Source organism: Eptatretus burgeri, chromosome 1 (assembly GCF_056783735.1).
Source record: "Eptatretus burgeri isolate ZD-2024b chromosome 1, Ebu_testis_v1, whole genome shotgun sequence".
NCBI lineage: Eukaryota > Metazoa > Chordata > Myxini > Myxiniformes > Myxinidae > Eptatretus > Eptatretus burgeri.
This window is the reverse complement of record NC_140961.1, coordinates 102030100-102048768: the sequence shown is the minus strand read 5'-3', so window position 1 is coordinate 102048768 and position 18669 is coordinate 102030100. Positions and strand designations below refer to the sequence as shown.

The 18669-nt window shown below is 44.6% G+C and overlaps 1 protein-coding gene across 6 annotated transcripts in view; it reads left to right on the top strand.

Annotated features, from left to right (window-relative positions):
* Positions 1–18669, top strand: part of LOC147035073 (carboxy-terminal kinesin 2-like) — a 122894-nt gene that overhangs the window by 65107 nt on the left and 39118 nt on the right. For all 6 annotated transcript variants that reach the window (XM_085893325.1, XM_085893343.1, XM_085893333.1 and 3 more), the window contains 4 exons: positions 5405–5491; positions 5654–5846; positions 5973–6117; positions 6209–6376. In XM_085893325.1, coding sequence (XP_085749451.1) covers positions 5405–5491; positions 5654–5846; positions 5973–6117; positions 6209–6376 — 593 coding nt within the window. The remainder of the gene's footprint in view (positions 1–5404; positions 5492–5653; positions 5847–5972; positions 6118–6208; positions 6377–18669) is intronic.

The window sequence follows — 18669 nt, the reverse complement described above, 5'->3', positions numbered from 1 at the left end:
GAAAAGCTCTTCCTGAAGGAGGGGGTGGTTCCTCGTTTTTGTAAACCACAACCGGTGCCGTATGCCCTTGCGGGACAAGGTCAAGGGTGAACATGATAGGCTGGAGGCCTGTGGAGCGATCGAACGGGTGTCATACTCAGATTGGGCGACCCCGGTCGTCACGGTGCTGAAACGGAATGGAGACGTCCGATTGTGCGGGGACTTCAAGTCCACGGTTAACCCGGGGCTCAGCGTGGAGCAATATCCACTGCCGTCAATCGATAAAATATTTGCACGATTGGTGGGGAGTCAATACTTCACGAAGCTTCATCTGTGTGATGCATATTTTCACCTGCCGATGGATCCCGGGTGTAGCGACCTTTTGACAATCAACACGTGTCAAGGGCTCTATCGATATACCCGACTCTGTTTTGGAATTGCTTCGTCCCCGGCCTTGTGGCAGAAAGCCATGGATCAGGTTTGCATTGGCCTGCCCGATCAAACCTCCCTGGACGATGTGCTCATTGCGGGGAAAACGGCGGACGAGCATCTTGCGAACATTGCCCAAGTGCTGACGAAGCTAGAAGCGTGCCGCCTGCGCTAGAACAGAGACAGGTGCGCGTTCTTCAAGCAGCGCTTGGAATACCTTGGGCACGTCGTCACGCCAGAGGGGCTGTTGAAAGGCCCTCGGAAGGTGGAGGCGATTCAGCACATGCCACCGCCTCGCGACAAGACGCAGCTGCGCTCATTCATTGGTATGGCCCAGTATTACCAGAGGTTCGTGCGCAGTCTCAGCTCACAGCTTGCGCCGTTAACGCGGTTGCTCAGGAAGGACGAGCGCTGAGCCTGGGGGCCTGCACACCAGGCGGCGTTCGACCGCGTTAAGCGGCTGCTCACAGAGGATACGGTCCTCGTGCACTACGAACCTGCGCGTCCGCTCTTATTGGCATGTGACAGCTCTGTGTATGGCATCGGAGCAGTGCTCTCCCACAGGATGGACGATGGTTCCAAGCGGCCTGTTTGTTTTGCATCCCGGACCCTGTCCGCAGCAGAGCGGGAATATGCCCAGATCGAGCGCGAGGCTCTCAGCCTCGTCTGGGGTGTGCGGAGGTTTCATCAATACCTGCTGGGGCGGCATTTCACTTTGCAGACGGATCACAAACAACTTCAATTCATCCTGAGACCCAAACGCGGGGTACCCGTGGTAGCGGCCGCGCGGATACAGCGGTGGTGTCTGTTTCTTGCTGCGTACAATTACGATATTCAGTTCCGGAGCACCGAAAAGCATGCTAACTGCGACGGGCTCTCGCGCTTGCCTTGCGCGGAGGGTCCAGCTGCGTCTGAGTCGGCCGATCGGGTTGATGTGTTCGTATGATGATGATCGTAGCCTGTTGTGGTGGCCGGGGTTGGACAAAGACATTGGGCAGTTGGTTAAGCGTTGCACTACGTGTCAAGCAGATGCTGATAACCTGCGTCGAGCTTCAGGACTATGGCCTACCCCAGACATGGCCTGGCAGAGGGTCCATGTGGATTTTGCGGGGCCGGTTAATGGCAAAATGTTTTTGATTGTGATCGATGCATTCTCTAAATGGCCAGAGATTGTCGTAATGCAGCATACATCAGCGAACATGACAGTAGAAAAACTGTGGACGATCTTTGCTAATAAAGGGTTACCTGAGGTTCTGGTCTCTGATAACGGTCCGCAGTTCATAGCAGGTGTATTTGATGAGTTTATGCGTCAAAATGGTATTCGACATCTAAAGTCCGCACCGTATCATCCTGCAACGAATGGACAGGCGGAGCCGTTTGTTAAAATGTTGAAATGGGCTTTGCGCAGGGGGGGGTGGGTGTTGCACCTATGCAGACGGTGGTCGATATCTTTTAGCTCCAATACAGGAACGCTATTCATCCTGTCACCGGCGATTCTCCTGCCATTCGTCTCTATGGACGGGCATTGCGGTCCAGGCTGGATTTGCTGTGACCTGGAGGGTCGGTGAGTGGGGCGGTGTCGCGCCCGACGCTGCTGCGTGGTTTTGATGTGGGACAGCGGGTAATGGTGCGCGATTATTTCCACGGGTCCAAATGGGTGCCGGCTGTGGTCTCTGTGGTACTGGGGCCGGCGAATTGCATGGTGGGGAGGTGTGGAAGCGGCAGGTGGACCAAATGCATGATCGCTGTTCAGCGTCACCCCCCCCCCCTCGTGCCGAGCGATGTGGGACCCCACCTGTAATGTCGCCAGGGCCGGACGTGCCGACGCCCGCGCGTTGGTCACCTGATTCAGACCTGCCCGAGGACGACGAGCAAGCTTGTCGGCCGGGGGCGGTTGTTTTTGCAGATGGGGTGAGTCCGGCGAGGGTGTCACTTCGACCAAGCCGGGAGGCGTCTGAGCCTGGGCCGTCTGGCGTCGCTGCCCGTCCGAGGCGGGTCAGGAGACGGCCGCGGTACTTGGAGGATTTTGATTGTTGATTGGTTTCGTTTGGTCATGTTATAATTGTCATTTCATCATTAGAATTGTCATTTTACGTGGGGAGGAGTGTGCTGTATCACGTGATTGGGTTTTCGTATATTATGCCTCGCCCGCTAGGAATGGCAGTGATGTACATTCGGACGCGGAATAAAGCGAAGTTACTGCTACGCTCTCGCCCTCCATGTTCCGCTGCACCTCGGACACCACATCAGTGATCCTGGATATTTAGATGGTCAAGATCTTTATGTAGAAAAGCATCCAATATGAAAATTTATTTGAATTTCTTTTTTCTCCTGGGTATCCTGTGAAGTTATTCCTAAAACATTGTATTAAACAGCCATATTGGCAGAAAGTATCACACTGTGCAGTCATCTTGGATTTGTGCAAATTACCAATTTTCCTCGAGCTATATTTATCTCCATTTTTGAAATGTTGGTCATGAGGTTTTTTCGGAGGCTAGTTAAAGAAAACCGCAATTCTTCTGCAATTTCTTCTACGTCAAACCATAGATTGACTTGACTAAGGCCTAAGTCACATTTGCTCTACGGTGAGGATATGGCGGCCGTACGCCCTCTGAATTAACAGAAACGTGCGGCGGCCGCAGAGTTTCTGCGGTGGCCTCAGGGTGGCCCTACGACGTTTGGCTATATTTTCCAAGTCGTAAGGCCGCCGTAGAATTATAACGCAGAGTTATAACTTTTTTTCATTTCTACGTTCACCGTAGCAATTCGACAAGCCTAAAAAAATAAATAAATAAACTGGTAAAAAAAATAAAAATAAATTGACCCATTCGTTACCGCCCGTCTGGCCGCACGTTCGCCTTTGGGCCCCCTGCGGTCGCCTTGCGGGCACCTTGAGGCTACCTTGCGTCTGCCTTGAAAATTATATGGCCATTCAGGTCACTGTGCGACATCAAATCAAAGACCGTACAGCAACCCCACGTTTTCAGTCTCCACAATTTCTAAGACCTAAGGCCTAAGTCACATTTGCTCTACGGCGAGGATACGGCGGCCGTATTCCCTCTGAATTGACAGAAATGTGCGGCGGCCGCAGAGTTTCTGAGGTGGTCTCAGGGTGGCCCTACGTCGTATTGCTATATTTTACAGGCCGTAAGGTTGCCGTGGAATTGTAACGCGGAGTTATAACTTTTTTTCATTTCTACGTTTGCCATAGCAATTTGACAAGCCCAAAAAAAAAAGAACTGATAAAATAAAAAATTTATCCATTCGTTACCGTCCGTCTGGCCGCACGTTCGCCTTCGGGCCCCATGCGGTCGCCTTGCGGGCACCTTGCGTCTGCCTTGAAAATTCTATGGCCGCCGCAGGAACGCCCTAAGGTAACCGTGCGACGTCAAATCAAAGACCGTACGGCAACCACACGTTTTCGGTCTCCACAGTTTATAAATACGCCGTGAAGCTCCCCGAAAAATAAAAACATATGTGACTGCTACATTGTGTGGCAGTGGAAATACTGCGGCCACCGTATAATTGCTAGTGGCCGTACATTTTGGAGACCCCCCGGCCGCCGTGGCAAATGTGACTTAGGCCTAAATACGCCGTGCGGCTCCCCGAAAAATTAATACATATGTGACTGCTACATTGTGTGACTGTGGAAATACTGCGACCGCCGTATAATTGCTAGTGGCCGTACATTTTGGAGACCCCCCCGGCCACCGTGGCAAATGTGACCTAGGCCTAAATAGCAGAGCCAAATCACACCTCCAAACTTGCACATAATCTTCTCAGCTCCACACACTGAATCAACCCTCTTGTACTGTGGAGATAACTGACTCCTCATGTCCACCAAGTGTCACACACCCAACCAGTCCACCAAGTTTTGTCCAAGTCTGTCCATACATTTTTGAAATGTGATGCAATATATCATTTTTGGCCTGATCTCTCAGTGGTGAAGAATCACTTGAGAATTAAAAATTTTGTGTATCTGTATCTCAAACCGGATCTTAAAAAATTATGGTGTCTGGATCTTTCACATACTCTAATCAATTAGTCTTTGTCACACACCCAACCTATCCAAGTTTCAGCCAAATTCAGCCATAACTTTGTGAGATATCCTGCTCACAGATAGACTGACAAAGAGACTTTGCTGAAAACATATCCTCTGTCCACCTTAGATTGCAGAGGTAACAATTTGAAACTTCTAGTATCGGGTTCATCACCAAAATTGAAGCAATTAATTTGTCCTTGACAGACACCCAATCTGTTCACTAGGATTCATCCGAATCTGTCGACAACCTTTTGAGATATTGTATTGCGTATCGTTTTTGGCCCCATCTCTCAATGGTGAAGAATCACTTTTTTTAAAAGTGATAAATATATTCTCGTATCTGGATCTTAAGCAAAATGGAATCAATTTGTCATTGACAACCACCCAACCAGTCCACAAAAGTTTCATCTGAATCTATCCACAACTTTTTGAGATATCCTGCTCACAGACAGATAGGGGTGCAAACATAACCTCCATCCACCTTCGTTGGTGGAGGTAATGACAAGTACATGTAATGAGCATTTCAGCTGTTCCGTTGCTTTAATTACCGAATATGAAAACTTTTAAAATAATAAAATAACTTCTTAGACATGATACTCAATTTTTCATCTAAAATGTGCTTTTAATATTTGAAAAATCGGAAAGATGCTGCTTTTGATAGAAACGTGTGGCGGACATGATCTTTGACCCCATGCCGTGTGTCTTTGGCTGGGATGGTACCCAAAAGAAATTGCTTTCTGTAAATTCCATTGATAGCCCTATCAGAAAATAGTATCAAACCCAATGCTTAGTTGAAATCTCCCTTAGCTCTAACTCTTGATCTAGTAGTTTTAAAACCTGCTGTCATTGTATAGCTTCTCCATGAGCCTTCAACTATTATATAAATGTTTTGATATCATCGTTCTATTATTGCATTTTTTTTTTTCTCAATGCTGTTTGTCTGAAACATTTCAGGCCATTTTGGTGCAAGTGATGGCAGGAAGCCAGGATCTTCTGCATGTAGCCTTGTTGTCTCTTCAACTCGTACCACGCATAAATCAGGTGCTTACTATATGTTGTCCCATTCTACTATACCTAAACCAGGTGTATAAGGAGTCGTAGTTCATCAAAAGGTTGAAGTGTTTTTAAAGGCATTCAGTCTCTTGCCTGTAGATATAAATGCATTTGTTTTTCCAGTAATAATTTATTGCTCTGACACTGCAGCAAGAGGTAATCAACGTCCTGGCTGGGATCTTCGTGGGCAAATTGAAGACAAAAACAAAGTGTTGATCGAGTATCGCAATCAGATTGCTTTTCTGGAGAACCAGAAATCTCACCTTGAACGGGATGTTCAAGAGAAGTCTACGGTGTCCTCTACTAGAGGAAAAGAGTTGGAGAAACTCCGTCAAGCATTTAAGTAATGCTCACTGTTTAGTTCTCTTCTGGTTGGGAAAATTGCATGATATGAGGTAACTTGTTCATCAAGCTCTGCATTCAAGTGCAATATTTTTAATCTGCTTAAACATTTCCTCTGTTGGTGCAGCGAGGCTGATAATGAGCGGATATCGCAACGAAATGAACTGCTGCGTCTGCAGCGCTATGAGGTCGAATGCTGTGAACTTCAACGTTCGGTGGCAGAACTGTCAACTGCAAAATCTTCCCTTTCAATCCAGCTTGATTGTTCTCAGGTTAGTTTGATCAGCTGAAAGGCTAAGCTGCAGGTGTACTTGAATGCAGAACAATTAATTTTAAAATTGTGTATGTTTGTTCTTGATGCAGGTACATCTCCAGCAAAAGACGGATGAGTGTCTCAAGTACAGCCTGAACATTAAACAGCTTGAAGAACTTGTGGAGAATTTGAAAAACGAAAATGCAGAAAAAGCAGAGCAGATCCAGTCACAAGAGATGGAGAGAAGACGTTTGCATAACATTGTTCAAGAACTTAAGGTTAGCCTTGGCGTAACCAGCCAAGTCATTTTGTGTAGCTATGCCTTAAGTGTGAAGCACACTGTAGAACAGGACAGCATGCCTTGCAGCATTGTCCACTCATCTGCACCATGATGTCTGCACTTGTATTGTAAGCCATGCTTCTAACAAGTTTTGCTTAAGCCACAGCAATGGTCCTCCTCTTAACATTCTTACGAAACATTTGTGGTTTGCTTTTGTTTTATTACTTTTCACTTTCAATACTAAAGTATAAAGTGTGTTTGAAAGGAAGGCAGAAAGATCCTGGGCATAGCCTTTTTGCTTTGTGTATCTATTCACATTTTCTTCAGTCTGATGAGGGTGCAATGCAACTATGTGGTTGAGGCCGACAGCTGTATTAATGTTTCGACATGAAAAAAAAAAATTGGTGGGGGGGCGAGGAGAGACGGAGAGGGGTAAATGAGGGGAATATGGGAGGATAGAAGAGGAGACTCACATTTCGGGGTTTGCTGTACATGGGACATCTGATTGGCAGTTCCTCCTTCCAGTTCATCAAAAGTAATTTTCCCAGACCAGATGCAGTATTTTACTGTTTCATTACCTCCGCCCCCGAAGGTGGATGGAGGTTATGTTTTCACCCCTGTCTGTCTGTCTCTGTCTTTGAGCAGGATATCTCAAAGCGTGGACAGATGCGTGCAAAATTTTGTGGACAGGTTGGGTGTATGACGAGGATGAATTGCTTTGATTTTGGTGAAGATCCAGAGGCAGATGCTATATATATATATTTTTTTTTTTTTTCAGTGATTCTTCACCATTGAGAGATAGGGCCAAAAACTATATACTGTCGGACCCCGCTATTTGCGGGGCGTACATTCCTGGAAAATGCCGAGAATAGCGAATCCGCGAATAGTGGTGCATTGCTTCAATGGAAAATGGGAGGATAGGTTCCTGGCGGTTAATGACCCGCGAAAAATAACGTGAATGGCAAAGCCGCAAATTGTTTCAATGGGAAAAGAGGAGATAGGTTCCCGGCAGTTCCTGGTTCGTCGGGGAAATTTTTTAAAGTTTAATCTTTTCGACTGCGAATGCACAATTGCAGTTTCATAAACAGCATAGTATTCATTGAATACATACCCCACACAGTTTTGAGAAGGACTTAGTGTGAGCCAACTTCTTTGTTAAAGGTTGTTTTTTTCTTCTTTGATCCATTATGGTTGCCAGACTACATGACCAATGACATCATCTTTATCAAACCAGATTTCCCATGGGTAGTTGATCGATTAGTTAAATTTTGTATTGATTGGTTATGCGTTTCTCCTATGAAAATTTTCAAAATTTTCCCCTTAGATCCAATAAGGCTGCCAGACCATGTGATACATGATGGTCATTTTTATGAAAGTCCTGTTCAAATTTCAAGTCAATTGGATGAAAATTGAGGATTTTAGAAAATTGGTGTCTGTTGACCTCAAAAGAGTAACAGCTATATCAAGTGTCATGTAACATGGGAAAGTTTCAATCTCCTCCACTGAATGGTTTTCGATGTACACTTTTAAAAAAATGCAAATACGACATGTACATATGCTACCGATCACTTAATCCTGCTTTTTGCTTAGCTAGTGTGCAGGGTAAGTAGAAGAGCACTCGGTAGAGCGCATAATTCTGCCATGCAATGCCTGATCCACGAGAACATGTGGGGCCCAATACATTTTGAAATTTCATGCTACATATTGTTTTGGCCAAATCTCTCAATGGTGATGAATTGCTTCAAAAGTTAAAATATCCTCGTTTCCAGATCTGGATTCAGATCTTCACCAAAATCGAATCAATTCTTCCTTGTCACCACCCAACCTGTCCACCAAGTTTCCTCTCAATCCACCTACAACTTTTTCAGATATCGTGCTATATATCGGTTTCGCCCTTTCTCTCAATGGCGAAGAATCATTTTAATAATTCTGGCATCCAGATCTGGATCTTCACCAATATCTAATCGGTTTGTCCTTGTCACACACCCAACCTCTCCACCAAATTTCATGTGAATCCGTCCACAACCTTTTGAGATATCCTGCATACAAACAGATGGGTGAAAACGTAACCTCCTTCCACCTTCGGTGGCGGAGGTAAAAAATGCTTCAAAATAATAAAAATGACAACACCAGATACTATTTCCATTGTTTATTGAAGGAATGTGATTCACAGTTTATTAAAAGTGATTAACCAAACGTGCCTTAAAAGTAAAAAAAAAAAAGAAAAATACAAAACAACAATGAGTATCCTGATGAATCGCTCACGAAAGAGGATGCAGGATAGATAGGGAGGATAGGCAGGCGAGGGCGCTGATGCTCTTGAGGTGGACGGACCAGAGCAGAAGAACTCCGTGATTGAGAGCTGCCTGGCAGATTGCCGCAGGTTTTGATGTAGCTCCTTGTATGGGAGCATCACGTTATCAAACCCCGTTGTGAACTTGAGGTGATGCTCCATGGCTGGATTGGCATTTAGCAGCGTCTCGGTAATTAATCGCATGTCCTGCAGCATCTCACCCAGGAAATTGCCCGTGAGATTGGACCTCGACACCTCTTCCACTTTATCACTGCCCACTTCCACCTCCTCGGAAACCTTGGTAATAGCTTCCAACTCGTCCACGGTGATTTCCGCAGCATGCGAGGCGATAAGAGCATCCACCTCAGCCTCCATATTGTCAAAGCCTTCCCCTCTCACCTGCCATGCCAAACCGACAATTTCATGCCTCTCCTCTGTTGTCAGGAAAGCTTCTGAAGTTCTTCACTGCCTGTGGCCACAGTTTGTGCCATCACGCATTTATGATGGAGGCTTTCACCTCATCCAGCACCAATGTAGTGGGCTATGTTAAACTCCTTCCAACACTGCCCAACGGTGAGCCCTGGTTTGGAGTCTATTGCATCCAAAATGCGGAGAAAGATGCTGTTGGTATAATAGGTTTTGAAAGTCGGGATTACCCCTTGGTTGAGCGTCTGGACTTGGGAGGTGGTGTTGGGCATCAGGAAAATCACCTCGACATAAGGGTAAGCCACTTTCAGGTCCCTGGTTAAGGCCTGGTCACACCTTGACGTTTTAGCCAGCGATTGCAACGTATTAAAATGTATGTAAAACGCTGGCTTACGTTGAACTTTTGATGTTTTTTTTTTTAAGATTCGGACGTATTCATAATGAGTTGGTCGTATGCATAACATATTAGTAATGGACACAGAACGTTTCGTTGTGTTATAGATAACTTGTACCAACGAATGCTGAACCTGTTGTTGGCCTACACAACCGATGCCCAACGATAGTCTAACTTAGGCATAGCGCATTGCACGCATCGCCGACGATGTCGTGACGTAGCCTATTAAAAGGCTGACGCACAACGATTCGAATCATAACTGCCGTAGAAATGGAAGTGACAACATCGCTGTCACACCTTGGCGATCTTGCCAGCGTATGCCGACCTAAGAAAAATGTGTCTAAAACGTTGGGGCACGTCAAATACGGTATGAGTAAGTTTGGTATACATGAGTAGAACGCTAAAGTATGCTATCATACGTCGTAGTAAGTAGAGTACGTCAAGAAATTTTAAACATGTTCAAAATTTTACGACGTACTCGGCGTATGACACACGTTCTGCATGCGATGGGGATAAGTTTTACACACGATATGTGGACGCTTACACACGTCCACAAAGGCTACTTATAAGCTACTCATAAGTCGAAACACGTCGCGGTAATGTCTTTTTTTACGCAAAACTTATTTCTAACTTATGTTTGACGTGCTTTGAACCAATTCTTTACGTAGTCCCAACACACATCGACGTATGCAGACGTATTCCAATGACGTCTTCCGGTCGACAAAAAAAAAATTAATGAACGTGTTTCTAGCTTACAACTGCCATATAAAGACGTGTTCCCAGCGGTTTTGGGAATTGGTATATAAAAATGCTGCTCATAAAAGGGGAACCCAACAGTGTTTTTGAGTTCTTTTTTGAGTCGATGTCCATGTCAGCAGTAACAGTATCAGTATCAGTATCAGTATTAGTAGTAGTAGTAGTAGTAGTAGTAGTAGTAGTAGTAGTAGTAGTAGTAGTAGTAGTAGTAGTTTGTTCATGTTGGCAGTAGTAGGTGAGTGTGAGGGGGAGGGTGTGGGTTATGATGGATCGTCCTTGCGTCCGCGTGTCCACGGGTAGGTTCATAGGCTGCCACTCAACGATTTAAATGGCTGCATCTCCACTATTGAAAGGAGACGCTTGCGCTCAACAATTGGATTTTTCTTACACTCAACGACTTTTAAACGGTACCACTCAGCTATTTTCATTGTTTACAATGAACGATTTAAATTGCTGTCACTCGCCTTTGTTTTTTGACGCTGGCGCTCGGAAATTTTAATCGTTTCTATTGAACGTGCTAAATCGCTCAAACCCCACTATTGAAAGTAGACGCTTGAGTGTAAAAAAAATCGAATTGTTGAGCGCAAGCGTCTACTTTCAATAGTGGGGTTTGAGCGATTTAGCACGTTCAATAGAAACGATTAAAATTTCCGAGCGCCAGCGTCAAAAAACAAAGGCGAGTGACAGCAATTTAAATCGTTCATTGTAAACAATGAAAATAGCTGAGTGGTACCGTTTAAAAGTCGTTGAGTGTAAAAAAAATCGAATTGTTGAGCGCAACGACTTTTAAACGGTACCACTCAACTATTTTCATTGTTTACAATGAACGATTTAATTGCTGTCACTCGCCTTTGTTTTTTGACGCTGGGGTTTGGAAATTTGAAGCGTTTCTTCTGAACGTGTTAAAACGCTCAAACTCGACTATTTTAAATAGACAATGCCGATGGACAATTATATCCTGGTGTTGGCACAGTGGTTGGGGCAGCGGCTGGGGATCCAAGAGGTCCTGAGTTCAAGCCCCGTTGGACCACTGAATTAATACACCAGGGGGTTGACTCAGCCTGTCATCCTTCCGAGGTCGGCGAAATGAGTACCAGTATACTGGGCCGGTGTATACCCCGGTTAAAATAGGTGTACCATATCCCTGTGTCGTAAGAGGCGACCAGGGTTGCGTCAGGAAGGGCATCCGGCGTAAAACATGTGCCAAATCACTATGCGGATCATACGGATGATCCGCTGTGGCGACCCCTAACGGGAGCAGCCGAAAGAAGAAGAAGAGGAGAATGCCGATGGACAATTGGAATCATAGCCAAGCTAGACATCGGTGTGAACATCCTCGTCATGCCGAAGAAAAGTTTGAAGAATGCAAATAAGTCTCCTGGCCGTGGCCGTGGACGCTGACGCACGGACGATCCATTATACCGACATCTTTCAGCCTATGAGTAACTTAAAAGTAACGTCTGTCGATGTTTGGCAACGATCGCGTAACGTGCCAACAACACGTTAATCATAGGTTAGAAATAAGTTTCGGTACGCTAAACATTACCTCGGCGTGTCTCAACTTATGATTAACTTACAAGTAGCATGTGTTGGACGTCTGTCAACGATCGCAGACCGTATACAACTTGTGGCCAGCGTAGCGGAACGTTTGAGTCATACGTCGTGAAATTTCAAGCATGAAAAAATTTGAGGACAACCGAAAAGTACAACGTTTAAAGCCAACGTACAACGACGTATGGCAGTGTTTTTCAGCGTGCTCTCAATGTTATCAAAACTTACCCATAACGTATTCAATGTGTGCCAGCGTTTTAGAAAAAAAATTCAAAAATCGGCATACGTTGGCTAAAATGTCAAGGTGTGACCGGGCCTTTAGTCCAGTAGAATTACACTATAACCTGAAACAAATTGCAATAGGTTTTTTTTATTGCTGGATCTTGTTCAGGGGGTCACTGAATGTCCCAATATAAAATAAGACAAAATAGGACCAATCGGAAGTGCCCTAATTTGCATAAATTCAAAATGGCCACCATTGAGCACTTGGGAGCTGATATCTCCTAAACGGTATGTTTTAGACCCCATAAATGTATTATTAGCAGATAGGAAAGTGACCCCACGGAATCCAAATATGTCGTCAAAATTTGTAGATGACGTCATTGATATAATTTATGTTTTCCTCAATGTTTTTGTAGGAAGTACATGTATGACGTTCTTTGGAAATATCCTAGTCTGAAATGTGTTCCATGAGCTATGCCTTGTACATTAACCAATTCAAATGTATACCTCCACAGAGTCTGTCCCATATATGTCCTGGCTTATTCACATGATGAGGTTTTACTTGGTCTGAATAAATATCGGTGGCAACATCCCCCTTATTGGTGCATGATGTCCCTTTGCATCCCGTGCATGATTGTGAACACTCTTAGCCATTTTTCCGACAGCTGCAACCTAGGGTGTCACAATCACTCCTTGCATTGGCACCGGATTATTTTCAACAGATATTCCGGTGCAGGAAGCAAGTCCATCTTGCTTGGCTGCATTCGACCATCTGGCAAATGCCACCCCCAATCCGTTGGATTCAGTTCTTCTTTCCCCATCCAAACCTGGGCTTGATGGTCAGCCCTCTGTGAGTGATATCTTGCTGCGTTGGATGTTGGAGGTAGCATCTGTACTTGGACACTGCGAGCACGGGTAGCCACCTTTTCCGAGAACTTCCTGGTTCTCAGGTCATCCAGGCTTTCTTCCATCTTTCCACCACAAAGAAAGACAAGAGCGCTCTCTCCTGCTTTATCTACGTCCTCTACCCCCCAACCCTTCTTGAGCCAACTTTAGAATTTGCGACTTAAACTCATGATGATTTTGGGATTTCTTCACGGGCGCTCCTTTCCCTATCCCAAATATCCTGGATGTTGTGTCGCATCCAGCAATGGCATGGATCACTGGCAAGAGACTACACAATTCTTTCCCCAACTACTTCTTGAAGCAAACAATGTCTGACTCTCCTCTTCACCTCCTTCTCCCCACACTTGCGTTCTGACCTGAAGACGAGTCCTTTGCAATCATCACCGCAATAGAAACACAACAGTGCAAGAAGTTGAACTTTTGATGTTTTTTTTTAAGATTCGGACGTATTCATAACGAGTTGGTCGTATGCATAACATATTAGTAATGGACACAGAACGTTTCGTTGTGTTATAGATAACTTGTACCAACGAATGCTGAACCTGTTGTTGGCCTACACAACCGATGCCCAACGATAGTCTAACTTAGGCATAGCGCATTGCACGCATCGCCGACGATGTCGTGACGTAGCCTATTAAAAGGCTGACGCACAACGATCTAATCATAACTGCCGTAGAAATGGAAGTGACAACATCGCTGTCACACCTTGGCGATCTTGCCAGCGTATGCCCGACCTAAGAAAAATGTGTCTAAAACGTTGGGGCACGCCAAATACGGTATGAGTAAGTTTGGTATACATGAGTAGAACGCTAAAGTATGCTATCATACGTCGTAGTAAGTAGAGTACGCCAAGAAATTTTAAACATGTTCAAAATTTTACGACGTACTCGGCGTATATTCACACGTTCTGCATGCGATGGGGATAAGTTTTACACACGATATGTGGACGCTTACACACGTCCACAAAGGCTACTTATAAGCTACTCATAAGTCGAAACACGTCGCGGTAATGTCTTTTTTACGCAAAACTTATTTCTAACTTATGTTTGACGTGCTTTGAACCAATTCTTTACGTAGTCCCAACACACATCGACGTATGCAGACGTATTCCAATGACGTCTTCCGGTCGACAAAAAAAAAATTAATGAACGTGTTTCTAGCTTACAACTGCCATATAAAGACGTGTTCCCAGCGGTTTTGGGAATTGGTATATAAAAATGCTGCTCATAAAAGGGGAACCCAACAGTGTTTTTGAGTTCTTTTTTGAGTCGATGTCCATGTCAGCAGTATCAGTATCAGTATTAGTAGTAGTAGTAGTAGTAGTAGTAGTAGTTTGTTCATGTTGGCAGTAGTAGGTGAGTGTGAGGGGGAGGGTGTGGGTTATGATGGATCGTCCTTGCGTCCGCGTGTCCACGGGTAGGTTCATAGGCTGCCACTCAACGATTTAAATGGCTGCATCTCCACTATTGAAAGGAGACGCTTGCGCTCAACAATTGGATTTTTCTTACACTCAACGACTTTTAAACGGTACCACTCAGCTATTTTCATTGTTTACAATGAACGATTTAAATTGCTGTCACTCGCCTTTGTTTTTTGACGCTGGCGCTCGGAAATTTTAATCGTTTCTATTGAACGTACAGCTAAATCGCTCAAACCCCACTATTGAAAGTAGACGCTTGAGTGTAAAAAATCGAATTGTTGAGCGCAAGCGCCTACTTTCAATAGTGGGGTTTGAGCGATTTAGCACGTTCAATAGAAACGATTAAAATTTCCAGCGCCAGCGTCAAAAACAAAGGCGAGTGACAGCAATTTAAATCGTTCATTGTAAACAATGAAAATAGCTGAGTGGTACCGTTTAAAAGTCGTTGAGTGTAAAAATCGAATTGTTGAGCGCAACGACTTTTAAACGGTACCACTCAACTATTTTCATTGTTTACAATGAACGATTTAATTGCTGTCACTCGCCTTTGTTTTTTGACGCTGGGGTTTGGAAATTTGAAGCGTTTCTTCTGAACGTGTTAAAACGCTCAAACTCGACTATTTTAAATAGACAATGCCGATGGACAATTATATCCTGGTGTTGGCACAGTGGTTGTGGCAGCGGCTTGGGATCCAAGACGTCCTGGGTTCAAGCCCGTTGGACCACTGAATTAATACAGCAGGGGGTTGACTCAGCCTGTCATCCTTCCGAGGTCGGCGAAATGAGTACCAGTATACTGGGCCGGTGTATGCCCGGTTAAAATAGGTGTACCATATCCCTGTGTCGTAAGAGGCGACCAGGGTTGCGTCAGGAAGGGCATCCGGCGTAAAACATGTGCCAAATCACTATGCGGATCATACGGATGATCCGCTGTGGCGACCCCTAACGGGAGCAGCCGAAAGAAGAAGAAGAGGAGAATGCCGATGGACAATTGGAATCATAGCCAAGCTAGACATCGAAGTGTGAACATCCTCGTCATGCCGAAGAAAAGTTTGAAGAATGCTGCAAATAAGTGTCCTGGCCGTGGCCGTGGACGCTGACGCACGGACGATCCATTATACCGACATCTTTCAGCCTATGAGTAACTTAAAAGTAACGTCTGTCGATGTGTGGCAACGATCGCGTAACGTGCCAACAACACGTTAATCATAGGTTAGAAATAAGTTTCGGGTACGCTAAACATTACCTCGGCGTGTCTCAACTTATGATTAACTTACAAGTAGCATGTGTTGACGTCTGTCAACGATCGCAGACCGTGCATACAACTTGTGGCCAGCGTAGCGGAACGTTTGAGTCATACGTCGTGAAATTTCAAGCATGAAAAAATTTGAGGACAACCGAAAAGTACAACGTTTAAAGCCAACGTACAACGACGTATGGCAGTGTTTTTCAGCGTGCTCTCAATGTTATCAAAACTTACCCATAACGTATTCAATGTGTGCCAGCGTTTTAGAAAAAAAATTCAAAAATCGGCATACGTTGGCTAAAATGTCAAGGTGTGACCGGGCCTTTAGTCCAGTAGAATTACACTATAACCTGAAACAAATTGCAATAGGTTTTTTTTATTGCTGGATCTTGTTCAGGGGGTCACTGAATGTCCCAATATAAAATAAGACAAAATAGGACCACCGGAAGTGCCCTAATTTGCATAAATTCAAAATGGCCACCATTGAGCACTTGGGGAGCTGATATCTCCTAAACGGTGCGTTTTAGACCCCATAAATGTATTATTAGCAGATAGGAAAGTGACCCCACGGAATCCAAATATGTCGTCAAAATTTGTAGATGACGTCATTGATATAATTTATGTTTTCCTCAATGTTTTTGTAGGAAGTACATGTATGACGTTCTTTGGAAATATCCTAGTCTGAAATGTGTTCCATGAGCTATGCCTTGTACATTAACCAATTCAAATGTATACCTCCACAGAGTCTGTCCCATATATGTCCTGGCTTATTCACATGATGAGGTTTTACTTGGTCTGAATAAATATCGGTGGCAACATCCCCCTTATTGGTGCATGATGTCCCTTTGCATCCCGTGCATGATTGTGAACACTCTTAGCCATTTTTCCGACAGCTGCAACCTAGGGTGTCACAATCACCCTTGCATTGGCACCGGATTATTTTCAACAGATATTCCGGTGCAGGAAGCAAGTCCATCTTGCTTGGCTGCATTCGACCATCTGGCAAATGCCACCCCCAATCCGTTGGATTCAGTTCTTCTTTCCCCATCCAAACCTGGGCTTGATGGTCAGCCCTCTGTGAGTGATATCTTGCTGCGTTGGATGTTGGAGGTAGCATCTGTACTTGGACACTGCGAGCACGGGTAGCCACCTTTTCCGAGAACTTCCTGGTTCTCAGGTCATCCAGGCTTTCTTCCATCTTTCCACCACAAAGAAAGACAAGAGCGCTCTCCTGCTTTATCTACGTCCTCTACCCCCCAACCCTTCTTGAGCCAACTTTAGAATTTGCGACTTAAACTCATGATGATTTTGGGATTTCTTCACGGGCGCTCCTTTCCCTATCCCAAATATCCTGGATGTTGTGTCGCATCCAGCAATGGCATGGATCACTGGCAAGAGACTACACAATTCTTTCCCCAACTACTTCTTGAAGCAAACAATGTCTGACTCTCCTCTTCACCTCCTTCTCCCCACACTTGCGTTCTGACCTGAAGACGAGTCCTTTGCAATCATCACCGCAATAGAAACACAACAGTGCAAGAAGTTGAACTTTTGATGTTTTTTTTTAAGATTCGGACGTATTCATAACGAGTTGGTCGTATGCATAACATATTAGTAATGGACACAGAACGTTTCGTTGTGTTATAGATAACTTGTACCAACGAATGCTGAACCTGTTGTTGGCCTACACAACCGATGCCCAACGATAGTCTAACTTAGGCATAGCGCATTGCACGCATCGCCGACGATGTCGTGACGTAGCCTATTAAAAGGCTGACGCACAACGATTCGAATCATAACTGCCGTAGAAATGGAAGTGACAACATCGCTGTCACACCTTGGCGATCTTGCCAGCGTATGCCGACCTAAGAAAAATGTGTCTAAAACGTTGGGGCACGTCAAATACGGTATGAGTAAGTTTGGTATACATGAGTAGAACGCTAAAGTATGCTATCATACGTCGTAGTAAGTAGAGTACGCCAAGAAATTTTAAACATGTTCAAAATTTTACGACGTACTCGGCGTATGACACACGTTCTGCATGCGATGGGGATAAGTTTTACACACGATATGTGGACGCTTACACACGTCCACAAAGGCTACTTATAAGCTACTCATAAGTCGAAACACGTCGCGGTAATGTCTTTTTTTACGCAAAACTTATTTCTAACTTATGTTTGACGTGCTTTGAACCAATTCTTTACGTAGTCCCAACACACATCGACGTATGCAGACGTATTCCAATGACGTCTTCCGGTCGACAAAAAAAAAATTAATGAACGTGTTTCTAGCTTACAACTGCCATATAAAGACGTGTTCCCAGCGGTTTTGGGAATTGGTATATAAAAATGCTGCTCATAAAAGGGGAACCCAACAGTGTTTTTGAGTTCTTTTTTGAGTCGATGTCCATGTCAGCAGTATCAGTATCAGTATTAGTAGTAGTAGTAGTAGTAGTAGTAGTAGTTTGTTCATGTTGGCAGTAGTAGGTGAGTGTGAGGGGGAGGGTGTGGGTTATGATGGATCGTCCTTGCGTCCGCGTGTCCACGGGTAGGTTCATAGGCTGCCACTCAACGATTTAAATGGCTGCATCTCCACTATTGAAAGGAGACGCTTGCGCTCAACAATTGGATTTTTCTTACACTCAACGACTTTTAAACGGTACCACTCAGCTATTTTCATTGTTTACAATGAACGATTTAAATTGCTGTCACTCGCCTTTGTTTTTTGACGCTGGCGCTCGGAAATTTTAATCGTTTCTATTGAACGTGCTAAATCGCTCAAACCCCACTATTGAAAGTAGACGCTTGAGTGTAAAAAAAATCGAATTGTTGAGCGCAAGCGTCTACTTTCAATAGTGGGGTTTGAGCGATTTAGCACGTTCAATAGAAACGATTAAAATTTCCGAGCGCCAGCGTCAAAAAACAAAGGCGAGTGACAGCAATTTAAATCGTTCATTGTAAACAATGAAAATAGCTGAGTGGTACCGTTTAAAAGTCGTTGAGTGTAAAAAAAATCGAATTGTTGAGCGCAACGACTTTTAAACGGTACCACTCAACTATTTTCATTGTTTACAATGA